Below are 16,940 nucleotides of genomic sequence, written 5' to 3' on the forward strand. Positions count from 1 at the left end.
GTCATTGTCACTTAAACCCGAGTTTGGAGCCATTTAATAATTGAATTGAACTTCATTACATCTCACAAACCTCCTATTTCTGTTTTGCAGATTGTGGATTGTGCTGGAGGTGTAACCAGGAGCTCCATTATGTAAAAACAAAAATGTCTTTATGTTTATTTATAATGGTGTTAAAATAATACAGCTGACATCCATGATGTATGACTACAGCCAATACTAATGCAAATATGCAGTGTTTAAATTATGATATGTCTATGTATGATATATATGATATACCTGTAGAGTCCCTGTCATTTGTTCACCATCTAACCGAAAATGTGATTAAACATATAGGGTGTGGAGCCCCTTTCTAATTTGCCATCACCTTTTTCTTTTTCAAGAGATTTTGAGCGCAATCCCCATGTGATAGGAGCCGGGAATTGGATGGTACAATACTTGCTGACGTGACGCCCGCAAACCCTCTAATTTGCCAATCCAGCCCGGAGTGCGCGCCCCCCTCCAGTTTCTGCACCAGCACTCCCCGTGTCCACAGCCACAGGGAGCAGAGCGGCAACAGCTCCTGGATCCACTTCACCGGTCGCCACTGAATCGCGTGGAAAGTTGGAGGACTATTTGTCATATAATCGCATGTGCTCCACATGTCACTTGCCAGGTGATTTGGATCGCTGTCAATCCAGCACTCTATGAAAAAGAAGAAAAAGAAAATCCAAACAGCTGCGCGTGTGATGAGATCTCTTAGGAAAACAGAGATTGTTGAGGACTTTTTTTTTTTTTTTCTCGTATCGTTGTTGAAATGATTCCAGCCTGAGAAGAAGAGACGGGTGTGTTTTTAAATGTCAGTATTGGGTGAGACTGCGGCGCCGTATCCTGTGCAATAAGAGAAATGGTAAGAAGCAAAGAAAAACACTGCATCAATTTCACAGACTTATTCTTATAAGGACGTTTCTTTTTTAGCCTAGTGGTTTACAAGTGTGCAAGATCCCACAGACAGGGTGACGAATAATACAATCCTTGACACATTCAGCACACGTTTGTCAAATGTTAAACATCCTGTCTGCTGGAGGGTGAGATTGGTGACAGGCGGTTTGTTTTTACGCACCCCGGGGCACCTGTTTTATCCTCACACATAAACAATACAATCAACATGTACTGTGCAGAACGAGATCAGCAAGAAAATCGCATGCTAGAAGTTGATTCCTTATGTGAAAATCTAGCATTTAACTGTGTTTTCAGATTGTATTGACCGTGCGTTCATGTCTCTGATGGCAGGTGGTGTCGCACGGAATACAGCTGTTTTGTTTTAAATGGAGAACTACTCAGAGAGGATAAATTACGTGCAAAGTTGTGCGGCTTTCTGCTGAGGGAGTTATCCAGCGGAACCCCCCCCTCGAATAAACATGAGTCCACGGCGAGACATGGGGCCGCTCCGGTGCGTGGGACTCACCGCGCTTCTCCTGTGCACAGGTAAGACCCAGAGAAACCTCAGCTAATGGCAATGAGCTCTTGTATTCATACAGCACGAACATGAATTATGGCAATGAAAGGTAATGGTCACATAATAAGAGCCACTGTAAATGCATCGACCTTTATAGAGTGATTTTATTCAGTGTAGAACATTTAATGAAATGCAAATTATTTCCTTTCAGCCAAGAGGACATATATGATTTATGAGACATATAATTAGCTGTAAGCTGCTGTGGCAGAATACAAAATGACTTGTAATATTAACATGAATGAACTGTGACAGTTGCCTGCGGAGTGTGTGGGTTTGGGTGTTGTAGCTAGACTTTAATGGGATGCGGTGTGTGTATGTGTGTGTGTGTGTGTGTGTGTGTGTGTGTGTGTGTGTGTGTGTGTGTGTGTGTGCGAGTGCGTGTGCGTGTGTGTGTGTGAGTGTGTGGGGGGGGGGGGGGGGGGGGGGGGTAGGTATGGCACTGCAGAGCATCAGGAATAACAACAGGCTGCAGATACAAACCAGAAAAAAAGGAAATGCATTTTTTTTGCTAAGTTTAAGCAGTTCTGCACCTGGAAAAAAAAACTAGTGTGTGGGTGAGATCTACCTATCTATGTGTGTTTTTGAGTGTGTGCACCTAACTGTGATTACGTTTTGGGTGCTCCAGTGTATATATTTGCCTGGGAGAGTGTGGATGTTTGGGTGTCGTGTCTGTTTTTGCAAGATGTGTGGGCATCTGCAGACCTGCGATAAAATGTGTCGGAAAAATCATGTGTTTTCATCCTCGCTGTTTACCTGCCAATCAAAGGCGTGTGAAAAACACTTATTCTCCCTTGAAATGACTACCAGAAGACAGCTATATTTGTCATGTTTCGATAAATTCTTACTGTACTGTACTGTGTTGTGTAGTTTTGTCCATCCTTCCATTTGTTTATGATCACATTTCATTTAAGAATTATCATTGCTGAGATCTGGGAGATCTGGGCAGCCTTGTTAAACTTGGGTCCATTAGCAACAAGAACAGTCTGATTATGTGACAGATAGAAAACAAACAGTTCATCCATATTATCCAAAGCACATCATAATAACCAGGAAACCAGAGGCGCACACGATTCTTTGCTGTTAGTCTGACGACCTCATGGTGCCGACACAACACTAGAAATTCACTGCACCCGGCCAAGAAATAGTCATAGTCAACATAACCCCCCACTAAAGCCCAAACTGGCCAAGTCAGAGGGCTTTACAATCTGTACAGCATACAACAACCTCTGTCATTTTTCGACCCTCGCCAGTTAAGGAAAAACTCCTCAAACAAACCTTTTAACAGTGAAGAAATGGAAGAAACTTTAGGAAGAGCACCTGAGGACGGATCTCTCTCCCCGGATGGACAGACAGACGTGTAAAAAAAGAATAGACCAACATAATGAAATTACAATACAGACAATCTATATGACAAACATGATGCATAGAATGTGAACATGTATATGAACAAGCGCAAATTCGCAATAGCTGCAACCACATGCACACACGCATCCACACATGCATACCAAGTTAAAAGAAAGAGAGAGGGGAAGGGAGGGAGGGAGAGGCAGGGGGAGAGTGAGATGCTATGCTAAGCTATGCTATGCTATGCTAAACAACAGAGGGTTATTGAGAAGTTTACATCACTCTGTCCGTCCCCTCAATTCGCACGGAACTTGGGAAAAAGGCCTCGTCATACCCGGCCCCCTCAACCTGGAACACACTTCACCAGGAACTCAAACTGTCCAGCTTGATACCCCTAGGAGATTTTAAACTCATTTAAAAAAATCTCGAGAAATCATTTGTCGGTGTTTGTTCTTGCAATACCTAATTCTACGCACTTTGCATTTTCAATGACGATTTTTTTATGATGTTTTATTTGACTGTTGCCTCTGTGTTTAGTATCTGTCTGTCTGTAACTTTGTATGGTGCTGTTACCATCTGATCATGTCTCTCTTGAGAATGAGACCGTGTGTCTCAATGAGATTTTACCTGTATAATAATGAAAGAATAAGTAACTAATTGAAAGTAACTAATTGAAAGTTAAGGCAAAAAGATGACAGACAGCAGCCTTGTATTCTGAGAGCAGAGAGTCCTCAACAGGAGTATAAGTTCCAAGGAGATCAGACAGGTAGGAACAGTCCATTTACAATTTTGTAAGTGAACTCAAGCGCCTTAAAGTCTGATCTGACATGGAACGGGAGCCCATATAGGGAAGCTACTAACTGGTGTAATATGGTCACATTTTCTCTTGCTGAGTCTTGCTGCAGTGTTCTGAAGCATTTGAAGACTTCTTGTACTAGAACACGGCAGGCCTGACCGCAAAACGGTCTAGTCTGGATGTCACAAAGGAGTGAACTATGATCTCTGCATCAACCGTGGATTAAAATAAATACCTGATTTTAGCTATGTTGCGTAGGTGAAAGAAGGCGATCTTGGTGAGATCTTGTGTGCAGATCAAGAGAGAGGGTTGAATGGAACGTGACATCCAAGATTGATCTTTGGTTTTTGTATGGATTAAACAAACAAGATACAACGTCTTAATTAGTGATCTTTAGATGTGCTGGTGGGCAATTATTTTAACCTTTAGATAGACAGGCCAGCAGTTTCCTCCTGATTCCAGACTTTGAGCTAAGCTACGCTAAGCTCTCCTGTCTTTATGTATTTGACAGATGTGAGAGTTTCAGTCTTCTCATCTAACTTGTGTATTACCCAAAATGTCTGACTATTTCTTTAAGTACATGTAAAAGAGGGAATGTAATGTGTTCGTCCAGTGCTAAAAACAGAGGTAAATATGAAAAATATTACCCAAATTGTCCGCTGTAAACATCACTCATATTCAGTAAAGCCACTTCCTGGGTCAACGTTGGCCCACAACTTTCCAGATTTGTGCACGCACAGAGTTTTAAAGTTTCAGTTTTGGGTAGATACACCTTTGTTTAAACTTTCAGTGGCTTTTAGTGGCTCTTTTTACCAGGGGAAAGTCACTCCATAAATATATAGGTTGGCCAAAGATGGATCCATATCTCGCTGGTTCTAGTCAGCCACTTAATCTTTGCAGGTGAAAGTGGAGAGGGGGAAAAACAGATTCCATCCTGTCAGTCAACCCCCTGGTGTGCTGAGTCTCTGAGGATATTAGAACTCTCCAGCCATCTGATTGCTTTCACAGAGAGGTTATGGGTTGTCTCTTTGAGACGGGCACACTGACAGGGACATACTGTAGCGGATACCTACACACACTCACACACTGTCAAACTGGCCATCAGGACATTTGGAAATACTCCATATAATCTGGCATGCTATAGGGTAGGATGTGTATTTTTTATTTTTTAAATATAACAGATTGGAGGATTGTCATCTCTTAGTCAGATAGAAAAAGTTTCAGGGGTGAAAGATTGGCAAACTTGTAAAAGTTGCAGAATTTGACAACTTTATGATTGTACTGCACCAACCAACGGGATCATGTCGTTAATTTGGGCTCAGAATGCTACATTCCAAAATGATTTTTTTTATTATAACAACCTTATGGTGAAATTAAAAAACAAATCTCTATATATAACTATAATGGTCTGCATATTGTATAGCTTTCATCACCTGCTCACCAAAATATTTGAATGCCAGGGATAAAGGGCACTGTGCTTAACAAGTGGGAGGATTCCCACTCGGAGTTAGCCTGCTCTTTTGTATGTGTGGGCGCCCGACCAGAGTGGATTGGGATTCATCGTTGAAAAGTTAAAAAACAAAAACGCATTTAGGCTTAATTTTGATAATAGCACTCTTGGTTTCTCATTCTCTCATTTGTTCACACACACACACACACACACACACACACACACACACACACACACACACACACACACACACACACACATACTATCACACACACACACACACACACGCACACACTGACACACCTAAACAAAATCCCAGTAGCCTGAGGTAATTTCATATGTGTGATCGGTTACAGTCTAAACACCAGAGTTGAATTACTTTGAATTACTTTGTGTGCTGAAGATAGCACATGATGGTAATGTCACTGTTCATTTAAGCCTATTGCAAGACAAGAACACTGTAATTGGACAATTTCGTAAACCCTTTGTTCAACAAAAAAGTTTTTATTTTTTAAATTTTCACATGCTGCTTTCTGAAGTATCTGTGCACAGCAAGTATGATCTGGTTAAGGTTTCGGAAAGAATTGTGGTCATAGCAAATAATCTATGGTTTAGATATGTTAGGCAGCTAAATCACTTTGTGAAGGTGAGGGAAAGATAGTGGTTAGGATCAATACAAATGATGCGATAGGAGGTGAACTAGCCTGCATGAAAGTCAAACACGCTACACGCTTATCTAGCACCCCGACCTCCACTCCCACACTTTCTGCCTCTTTACATAAAGGGCACACCACTTCCTGCATCAGAACTGAATGTCGGCAAATTGTGAGGTCTCTGAAAGCAATTTCTAGGATACTGGGTTATTCAATGTTAGAATATTCAAGGAAGAAACAGAGGCAGAGAAACTGGAGCAACATTATACTCTAAAATAGTCAAGACTTCAGTTATTATACATAAAATATGGAGGACAAACGCGATCACAAAGAATGCAGTGTTTTGCTAATGTGCATAGGAAATGTAATGAGACATTTTTTTTCTCTTAGGTGGTCATTTGATGACAAGTTTGTTGCTCCCTGTCCAAGGATCCTCAGGAAAAAACTGAAAACCTGTATTGTGAACATTGGAACATTTGTATCTGGTGGGTGATTCTTGAATCCGGCTTACTGTAACAGTAACATTGATGCGATTTCCACAATATCTTCTATCTTTTAGTCAATTCAGCTTTATCATCGGCGACCGTGATCGTGCTGTTCGAGGTAGTTGAGTGTGGTTAACTGCTCAAAGTTCAAGGATGTAAATGTACTGTCCCTGTTAACCTTTTCAGTTGCACTGTTTGTTATTCTGATTAATTTTTCTTTGGCTTGACAGGCAATGCTCTCACTTCGCTTGCACCAACTTGTAAAGGCATTTTTTCCCCTCCGTACCTTTTTTTTGAATGTTTTCCTTACAACAGATTCATCATTTTAAAAATCACCTTCAATAAACTGATACTGATGTAAACTAAAAGTTTCAATCTCGAGGCTGCATTGGATTTCAATCCGTGGACTGTTTTACCTCAGTTTACACGGCAAGTGTTTCACAGTCTACTGACGAAACAGGCGGAAAAACTTGAGATTTAAAACAGATTATCTCATGCCAATGTTAGGAGACAGGAAGAGCCCAGAGTAACCCTGCACACACATTAAGGCTGTGAAATCCAAAGAAGTCTCATGGGATATTACTTGTTGGCTGTGAGCGTCTCCTGGTTTCATTCTGGGAGGAGGGTGTCCGGGCTGGCTGGGTGCTTCTGGGAAGCAATTCTGCTTAAAAGAAAAAGAAGAAGCCTATAGAATAAGATGACTTTGTTAAAAAAAACATATACGTAAAATGTCTCCCCAAACTCTTCTTTTTCACTCTTGTTTTCTAAAGGTTCAAAAGTCTTTCTCATAGCAGAACAATGCGTTTGACTTTACAGAGGCAAAGTCAAAGTTCATCACACTGAAAAGAAAACATTTAGTCTGTAAAGCGAGAGCCCTCTGGAAAAACACACGTTTTATAATAATTTACCAAATCCCGTGCAAAAAAGTACTATGACTAAATGAAATACTGTGTTATAAAGTGACGGAGGCTGCAGAGAGCGGCAGAGGGAAACACTGCACCAGGGAGCCATATGTCATATTATATGGGTCATAACACACAGACATAAGTCATAAAGGGAAAGGTCATGTAAAGAAACAGTGTAAAATGATAACTAAATTTTGAGTATGCTTCAAAAAGCTACCATGTACAATTGGTCTGTGATAAAGCCAATTGAATTAGGTTGAATTAAATTAAAAATGTAACCAAGCCACTGGTAGTTCTAAGTGGATACAACAACTAGCTTGCACTGTTTGATTTAATATCAGAGTTGAAGTATACTGTTGTATTTAGTTTCTTTGACGTATTTAACTCTAAGTCAATCTATTTCACAAATAAGAGAGTATTGACGCCACTTTAATATATCCCCTTGGGAACCCAATAAAGCATGTTCTCTCCACTGGTTAACCAAAGTATTGTTACTAGCATGCTCTCTATAATTTAAGTGTCTTTATAGATTAAGATTAAATTGCACATATCATAGCTCAAGTGTATAACTTGTGAAACTGTTTACAGTTTGTTCGGGCTACATGAACGAGCTGTAAAAACAACATTGAAATATTATACATTTATAAAGTTGTGACAACAGACATGTTAGGAAACATCTGGCAAATTACAGCAGATACAGAGAAAGCTAAGCATTCATTTGGAATATTTTTTCTGTCCATCTGATACATGTAAATCCAATATTCACTCTTGTTTTGAACTTTGTTTTGGTCTCCATCGACCCCTGAGAGAAATATCTGGGTTTTTAGCTTGCAAGAGGCTTTTTATGCCTGCCATATGGTAATTGAGAACGCGGGATACAGTCGTTTTTTCAGAGTTTTTTCCATGATAACAGCTGCCTCCTGCGGCAGCAGAGTTTGAGATTGATGATGCCGGATATGCAGAACAGAATACCCAAAAATTGAGGAAAAGAGGCTAAAAGGCTTTGTAGAATGGAGTGATACTGCAGACTTGGGTGATAATTTTTTTTGTCTGTTTTCCACAACGAGCGACACCTTGCACATGATACATGCACATGAGTCATTTGATCCATTTACTACATAAATATAATGATTGTTGGTGAACAGATGGGGGAAAGCTTGAGGTACCTCTAACCAGCCACTGAACTACCGTTTGGGAAATGAGGAAGACAATGAAAATAAGAGAGAAATCCCAACGTGTAAAGAAAATAACAAAAATCAGCAGCTACTATGATTATAGATTAAGAATAGTATTTAATTAGCATTTTTCATGCTGTGAAAATGAAAAATTGCTATTTTTTGGAATCTGAGAGATTTTCAGTTCACAACTTTAGACAAATTCTGTGGCTCGTTGACCCTGCAGACCTTTTGGATTCGTGTTTTGGTTCATCCTTCCCAGTATTTCACTTTTGTAATAGTGTTTTTAACCAATGTGTTTGAACAATATTGTCTCCTAGAAAATGGTTACGTGCTAAAAATCAGTTTTGCCAAAAGTTTATGTTTATAGAATTATGTTCACTGGCAACGTTTTTCCCAGTACAGGAATAAATGCGTGCCGTGTGATACAGGTAACTTTATTCAATACAAAAAAAAGAAAATCAGGACCACCATACGTGACAAAAGGTAACCATAAAAAAACATTATAGACTTGGCAGATGCGTTCCTTAACATTTGCACCTCATGTTGATACAAAAACTAAACGAGACAGCTTTATATTACTTTTCTGTCAAAATGCATTTGATGCAATTAGTAGTGCATAAATGTAATTTCTAGGTGACAGGGTAGGGTTGAAATGCTTTCTCCTCTGACAGCAGGAGGCTCATGTAAAAAGCCTTACCATGGCAACAGTGGAAATACAGTGATGAAGCCGGAGAGGGTGGGAAAAAAAAGTCAGTATTTGATGTAATATAAGGAATGTCTTTGAGTTGTTTATTGCATACTTCCTAAATCTTAAGTGAATTATTAATTAGGACATAAGTTACATTCTAACACGGGCATACAGTATATGAGTTATATGTGGATGACCCAGATCAGCAGCTCTTCTTAGGGGTTCTGACACTAAATGTCTTTTTGGCAATGAACCATTTTTAATTGATTCAGTCGGATTGCCATTGCAAATCTTGCCCCCTGCTGATATAACCTTTTCATCCACCTGGCAGACCTTATGTTTTTTTGAAGAAACGCTCTGAGCATCCAAAGTTCAAATACAAGCATATAATACCTCCAAGGCTTTTTCCATTCCATCTAATTTGAGACAAACACAAGTGGGGTTTTGTTGTGTTATGTTATTTCTGTTGGAAAGATAGAACACTTTGGAAAAGATGGCTGTTTCATTATGTCGTAAACAGTGGCAGGCCTTGGAAGGGACTAATATTGATGGTGAGGTTTTCCCCCTTATTTAGCTAATGGCATTAGCTGATGTCATTAACTGTGCAGCCTAAGTGATTGATAGGAAATGACTTTGATGATTGTACTGTACAAGGACGGTCCAGCACTTTTCTCTGTGAAGGGAATTCAAATTACAGGCATAATGTTGCACTTTGCTTTTTTCAAGTGTGTCCAGTGCTGGTCGGTTCGTACGATATCTTACAAAACGCTATTGCTCATTTTTCGTGCGTTCTCCTACGAATGTCCAAAACTTCTGTCTTTACAGGAAACAACTTGGTTAAGTTGAGATGATAGATAGATAGATAGATACTTTATTGATCCTGAGGGAAATTTAAGCATCCAGTAGCTTAAAAGACATATGACATTGAAAAGATGGTGGTGTGGGTTAAAATAACTATGGAAGTGGTGAAGTTATGTCAAAATAAGTCAACATTGTTACAATAAATCAATTCTGCTTTCACACGGGGACCCAACCATCCACCCTGATGGTTCTTGCTCTTTATACTGCCTGGTTCATAACACTTGGATTACGTTACCTACACATTTATTTGTGCGATATACGAATATGCATTACTTTTGTAGGTATAGCAACGAAAGCAGCCTGAGTTGTGTTTTCTAATTTTCAAATATTACAGCAATTATTGATCACGACTCAATAAGGCCCTGCAGGTCAGGGGCTTCTCAACTGTGAAGCACACATTGAGTTAAAACCTAAGAACTTAGAAAACGTAGGCTTTAGACAGCACGACAAATGAGAGGATTTTACTCCTTAACTATTCCTTCAGTCATAGGACATGGTCATTTACTTTCCCTTAAATCCATAGGATGTAATCCACTGGGGGAGAAGAAATGTGAAAAGTGTCTTTCTGTTCCCATGGGTTTTGCTTTACTAAAAGGATCAAAGCAGGAAAGGATGAAAAGAAGAATAATCAATACATGACAGCGTTAAGATGAAACATTGCTGTGCTTTCCTTTTGTTTGGAGAATTGGAAATATAGCGTGCCCAACCATGGCTGACGCATGAAGATCCGTGCTGATGCACCCCGACACACATAATCACACACAAACGCATGTGTGCAGCATCGCTAATGCTTTGGTGACACATTGTAGCTGTGCACCGTAAACACACACACACAGAGGCACACGCAAACTCATCTGCTTGGGCAAACAACTTCACAGCCATCCAACTGGGAAAGGATCGCACTCCACGGGAGGTCTGGAGACAATTAGCATAACTAACAGAACACTCCCAGCAAATCAGTGGGAAAGAAAAAAGGACCTACGCAATCAGAGCGGAGAGAGAATGTTAACAGCATTTTTTGTCACTTCCCGTATGAAAGATTGACAGAGGGAGATCATATATTTATATTGCTTCACCAGCTTCGGTCCCACAAGACATCAGAGGTACACTACGTGCTCTCCTTTCTTACAAGTCTGTCGTTTGGGCTTCCACCCCCCTGCTGAGAGGGCCTCGCACTGCATCACTTTGTGGACGAGTGGTGCAGAAAGAAGTTTGCGATAAGTTGTTGGAGGAAAGCAATTCTTTTCTTGTGTTTCTGAAGAGAGCTCTGTCATTTTGTGTCACCTTTGTGTCTGAATGGTGCAGGTAACGATGTAGGGCTGATGACAGTGGCGAGAGTGGGAGAGTTTTCTGGTAGGGCCATTAGCTGCTCAGGTGAGAGCAGGAAGCTTTTACCCGAGTTTCTTTCTGTCCAAACATGATTGATAACAGTGGAAACGGTACCGATGGGCGTCAGTGTCGCGCAATCTGTTACTGAAGGTCTCCACAGCAACAGCGTGCAACTTATATGTCTGTCCGTCTTTTTCGTCTCATCATTGCCTGGTTCATCTGAGGTTAAGAGCTGTGTATCCTTGATTGATTTACCACCCGGTCCATCCGATGTTAAGAAATGAGAAAATAACTGGCCTCGCACAACAGCAGCAATAGAAGAAAAAATAAAAACTCCCAACACAGACAGGTGAATTTTAATTTCAAACTTGATAGACATTTCAGAATTGAAACCTGGGGGGAAACTATCCCACACCTTTAGGAATGTGCTTCCCAAACCCAGACTCAATTCCCTTACCAATTTTCAGCAACACTGACTCAAGAGAGGTAAACATTGCTGAGAGCTCCAGCCAATAAAAAAATGTATTACCAATGGGACTTCCATCTTCCAAAACCTATATCTGTATAGCTGTTAATACTTTCATGCAGTAAACCAAGTGAGGCATAGTCTGAACACTTCAACCATAGTGATAAATAGATTAGAATACCCTTTCAAACGTAATAATTGTGAAATATTTGCTTCAGATTATCAGAAATGTGCAGTTGTGCATGAAACTTCTGATAGGCGATGCCAACTAAAGCAGTTTGTATTCTATATGTTAATATGCCAACTATGCACAGTACACAGTTGCTTCAAGACATTTAAGCAGTATAACACTTTGTGTAGGAACAGGCTATAGGGGCATGCTCAAGTTCATATATATGTGGATTGCTTTTCAGTGGCTGTATGGTTCGGGTGATACAATGCCCACGAGAAAGAGACACAGATATTGATCGACCTGTAGGCTTCAGGCCAGACCTGAGCTCAAAATTGTTAGCAGCCTTAATAGACTGTTATTGGTCAATTTGGAGTTCACATTAAATGTGCTGATGGCCAGTTGGTAGGCCCTGTTAGGTCAGAAAAATTGTAATCTGTACAGCAGTGGAACAGATGTCATTTTTTGAGCATCAACATGTGTGTGTGTGGGAGGATTATTGGGTGTGTCTGTGTTGACGATTTAGATGCACCCTGACAAAAAAATGAATCTGTAATCAGATTCTCGATAATCAGAAATGTGTATCCTCACATTTGGTCTTTCTTCAATTGTAATCCTCTCATATTCTCCCTCTCTCATCATCTTTTCCCTTCCTGCCATCCTCCCCCTCAAATTCTCATCATCTTTCTTCTCTGTCTTTCATCTCCACCTCTCTCCTTCCCTCTTCATTTACTGTTTTTATCTGTTTTTCTCATGTTTCCGTTTATTTCATCAAAGAGCAGAGCTCTATACCAATAGAAAAATAAATATATAAAATTTAAGAGAAAAAATAAACATTTTTGTACAATAAAAGAATGTTGAAAATATTTCCCTTCATTTGTTTTAACTCAACAAGAAATGTGTTGTATTTTAGCAGTATACTGAAAACAGTAGAAAGGCAGAACTCAGTACACTTTAATATATGTTTATTTATCACAAGTAATATCGTTATCGCATATTTTTCTCATATTGTACAGCCCTGTCATTTTCTCATCCAACTCTCAGCAAGAAAGCAAAGAGGTGTATTTCCCCGAATGTCAAATTATTCCTTTATTTCCCATGAAGGGATAAGTAACGAGTAATGTTTACTTATGCAGGCTACTTTTTATTTAAATACGAGTAATGATACTCTGTTCAGCCACTGCCGGTGTATCTTGTGTTTGTTGTGTATTATATGGATTTTTATCATATATAAAATGCTACAAATGCAACACATAAATCCAGGTTTTTAAAAAATATCTATCAGCTTAAATGAAATCTAAACACAGGCTTCTGCCTTCCCTAGTGTTCTCTTTGCCCATCACTCTCATGATCCGTCTCAGCTATGCTTGATGCCACTTTTTATTTTTTTTACAGTTCGCTTGCCGTTTCCTGGCTGAATCTGCTGACCCGTACGTCAAGCTTTATTTCCATTCCATATTTTCACTTTGTCCATTGGATCCACCGCTCAGTCTTCACGCATTCACTACTTTTACTCTCCCACCACCCGTGGCGTTTGCTTCTCCTTAGAATTTAATTACCATGGGTAACTGGACCAACCAACATACATCCTCACCAGAATCAATCTAAATAGAAGAGGAATGGCCAATCCACTGTCTGCCCAGCATGTTGCTCTGACTCAACCGACTGACAGACAAAGTGAAGAGGGCAGAGCATGTCACGCTGAGCTCTGATTTTCCAATTTTCTTTCCCTCTGTGCCTCCAGTGAAGGTCTACTGAGTTATATGTAAAGAGAACAAAATCTCTGCCTCAACATTTAAGGCTTTTCACTCATCTAGACGCTGTTCAAACATTTGTCAACCCACAGGAGATCTGAAAGCTTTGGCAAACTGGTGCATCAGATTACCCTAAATATCTGATCACTTATAGGCTATAATGTGTTTTTTTAATGCTTCAATCTGCGCTTAGCACGTGCCTGCACCCTATCCAAGGCAATAACAGTGATTTTACAATGTCTCTTACTCAGTCATCCTGTCCTCGTTTTCCCTCATGAGCAACATAGTGTGCTGCTCTGAGCGTGCCCAGGGCCAGATCTGGGCCCAGTGCCTCAGTAATAGAGGATAAATCAGTTCTTAAAAGGTCCATATAGGGGGGGGAGCCGAAATGTATCCAAAGCCGAAGGATTTAAACAGACATGAAATCCCCTTTGTTTCGCTGTGGGCCTGAAGCTGAGAGAGTGAGCCTTCTGTGGGCTTTTGGTACCGGTCTGGGGCCTCTTGAGTGCCAGCATTTGCCAGCAGGTAATTGGGCCTCTCTGAGCCAGTGTGCGTGTGTGTAATCTCCATGAATACAGTGAAGATAGAGGCCCCATCACTTTCCAAAGTAAGAGTTGAGAGACACAGGCCACTTTTATTTTAGGTAACTGATGAGGCAGACAGCTGGACTGACATGGTCCACTCATGTCTTAACAGTCCAAGCCTGAGGTGTGATTTCTATCAGCACTTTCATTTTCTTTAGCTTCTCATCTTTCTGGTTTGGTCCCCATGTGGGATCGCTTGATGTATTCCCTGGAGATTCAATAACTGTTGTGGATTTTTGCTTTAAGTGATTTCATATAAAGATAGGCTGGTGATATATCATCAACTCTATGTAATATCTGTGGAGCTCCCTTGTTTGTAGAAGAAAATACAAAAAATATGCCAAGCTCCAATTCACTTGACAACTTGCCATTTCTCTAATTGCTCAGGTCATGAGATTTCTTTCGACCAAAACAAATCTAGTCCCAGGAGCCAGAAAATGCAGAGAAATCCAGCAATTTATTGACGTGCAGTAAACAAGAAGAGGCAGTACAGCATGCTACATGTTTTCCCTTGTATTGCAATATAATCTTTGTTCTACATCTTGCATGCAGGGTGCAGGATCAGATGTCTGTCCTCCACAGTTATCTGCAGCAGCAGATGTGCTTTTGTTTAAACCACAACAGTTTTTTTTTTCGGAAATACCGATATCTCTGACTCCATGTCAGATACACACAGGGCACATTGTAGAGGTTGTTAAAAGTGGCAGGATTGTTAACAGCATATCAAGTAGGGCTGCAGTGATTATTTAACAAAACAGACCAAAAGACTTAAAAACATTTAATTTAAAAAGGACAAAAAAACTGAAAAGTAACAAAAACTAAAATGTAAGAATAAAATATTTGGCATTTTCCCTTCATAAATAAAGCATGGTTCTAGGGACTGCAATGTCTTTCTGATAGATGGATTGCCAGACATTTTGTACAGACATTCATGCCCACTAGAGCAGTGGTCCCCAACCACCGTGGGTCCGTGGGTCATTTGGTACCGGGCCGCACAGAGATTGAATAAAAAAATATTTTATTTTGAAAGGTTTTATTTTGAAAGGTCTGTGTTTCTTGACACATGTGAAGACGCTCGTCTGTCACGTGATACTGTACTTAAAAAAATTAAGCCCACAAGCAACAATGAGAGGAAAACAAAAGTCTTTAAAGAGCTTTTTTGGAAAAAGGGAAAAGACCCAATGAGGAGACATTTAAAAAACAATATCAGGAGTCCTACTTAAAATACGTGTTTATCACTACAAGTGATTCTCATGTGCCGCTCTGCATAATATACAGGCTCGCAAATGAGGCAACGAAGCCTTCATAACGCCGGCACCCGGCATTAAAAGACAAGCACTGGGAGTTTTGTGAAAGGAAAGAATATGAACAAGAAGGACATAAACAATTACTGATGGTCACCACATCAACACATGAGTGCACGGAGAGCGTCATACTTAGTGACTAACTAAGAGAAGAAACCTTTTACTATTGGTGAAGAATTTATCCCCCTATATTGGACCGGCTCGTTGCAGAGACACAAGTTCAGGGCTCCCACTAATTCAGCGTAATGGTGATTTTGTTTATGCACTTCATATTTGTTTTTATGCCGGATGTATCGTTGATGATGTTAGAGCTCAAAGCACCACTTACACCTCTGTAAGTACAGCCTCACAGAGCAACTTGTGTGATGTACTTTTATTAATTTATTAGCTTAGTTTAAAATATATATATAAAAAAGGCAGAAAAAAATTAAGAAAAAGTTAGAACATTGTGTAGGAGGCATAAGAAGATACCTCAACTAAATAATCAACAGTCATACTTAAAAAAAGAAAAAGGATAGAAAAATCAAAACAAAGATTGTATAATTCATCAAAGTTTCAAGACTAAGTAGTAATAAAACAATTGATAGAAATGTACGGAAAAGTTTATGTTTTCAACTTGAGATGCATTATAATGAAATTCATTATTATACATTGTTGCTCGTTAAAGTCCTTTTCAGATGTCTTTTGAATAGCAATAATGTACATATTGATTGTAGTGATGGAAGTAGGTTGTTCAAAAGAGATGGTCAGCTGTATTTAAATTAATATTGATCAAAAATTCAATGTGTAGTTCTGAGCCACCTGCTCCAAAGAAACAGGGGTCAGTGTTTCACCTCTAAACTGGGTTCATACGATCTCTAACGCTCATATTTTAATTGTAGTAGTTTGGCATATTTATTCTATTCTAATGTATTCTTTATGTTGTGTATTGCATTTACTCCTGTGTAATGCAGTCAGTCAGTCAGAGGGCAAGAATACTAAAATTGAGAGCTGGCCAAAAAACACTGCCGTCATATAATCTTCACGTGGCGCTGATCCATCTGTTTACTGAGCACTAATGCTAACCGGGGGCTGTAGTCTGTGTAACGTTATGTTAGTTTGTTTATTGGACTAAATCCAAAGTGGAAGAATCTAGAACGACCTGCATATTCGTCTCGTCTTCCCGGTGGCGGCGCAGCCAGGAGAGCAGCCCGCCGGGGGAAGGAGAGAGGTCGGCAGAGCCGGCTCTCGGCAGCCGCCTCCGTCACACGGAGCCTCAGTCACACGGAGCCTCAGTCACACGGAGTCTCAGTCAGCAGCTGAAGAGACTTGAGTTCAGCCAGAACAAGCCCCAGCCTGGCAGTCACAGCGGGCTGCTGGACCTGTGTAATGGCAGCAACAGGGAGTTTGCAGTTCCCCCGTGCTGTGGCTGAACTCGAGTTAACTGAAGCTACACAGTTTCCCGGGGATGCCGACAGCTATACATTCAGCGAAACAGCC

General features: G+C 40.2%; 1 protein-coding gene across 1 annotated transcript in view; it reads left to right on the forward strand.

Annotated features, from left to right (window-relative positions):
* Positions 1-1,332: 1,332 nt before the first annotated feature.
* LOC115017192 (transmembrane protein 132C-like) overlaps positions 1,333-16,940 on the forward strand; it is a 138,437-nt gene continuing 122,829 nt past the window's right edge. Inside the window, exon 1 of the mRNA XM_029445454.1 lies at positions 1,333-1,464. Coding sequence (XP_029301314.1) covers positions 1,398-1,464 — 67 coding nt within the window. The 5' untranslated portion in view covers positions 1,333-1,397. The remainder of the gene's footprint in view (positions 1,465-16,940) is intronic.

This window comes from Cottoperca gobio, chromosome 12 (assembly GCF_900634415.1).
Source record: "Cottoperca gobio chromosome 12, fCotGob3.1, whole genome shotgun sequence".
NCBI classification, from domain to species: domain Eukaryota; kingdom Metazoa; phylum Chordata; class Actinopteri; order Perciformes; family Bovichtidae; genus Cottoperca; species Cottoperca gobio.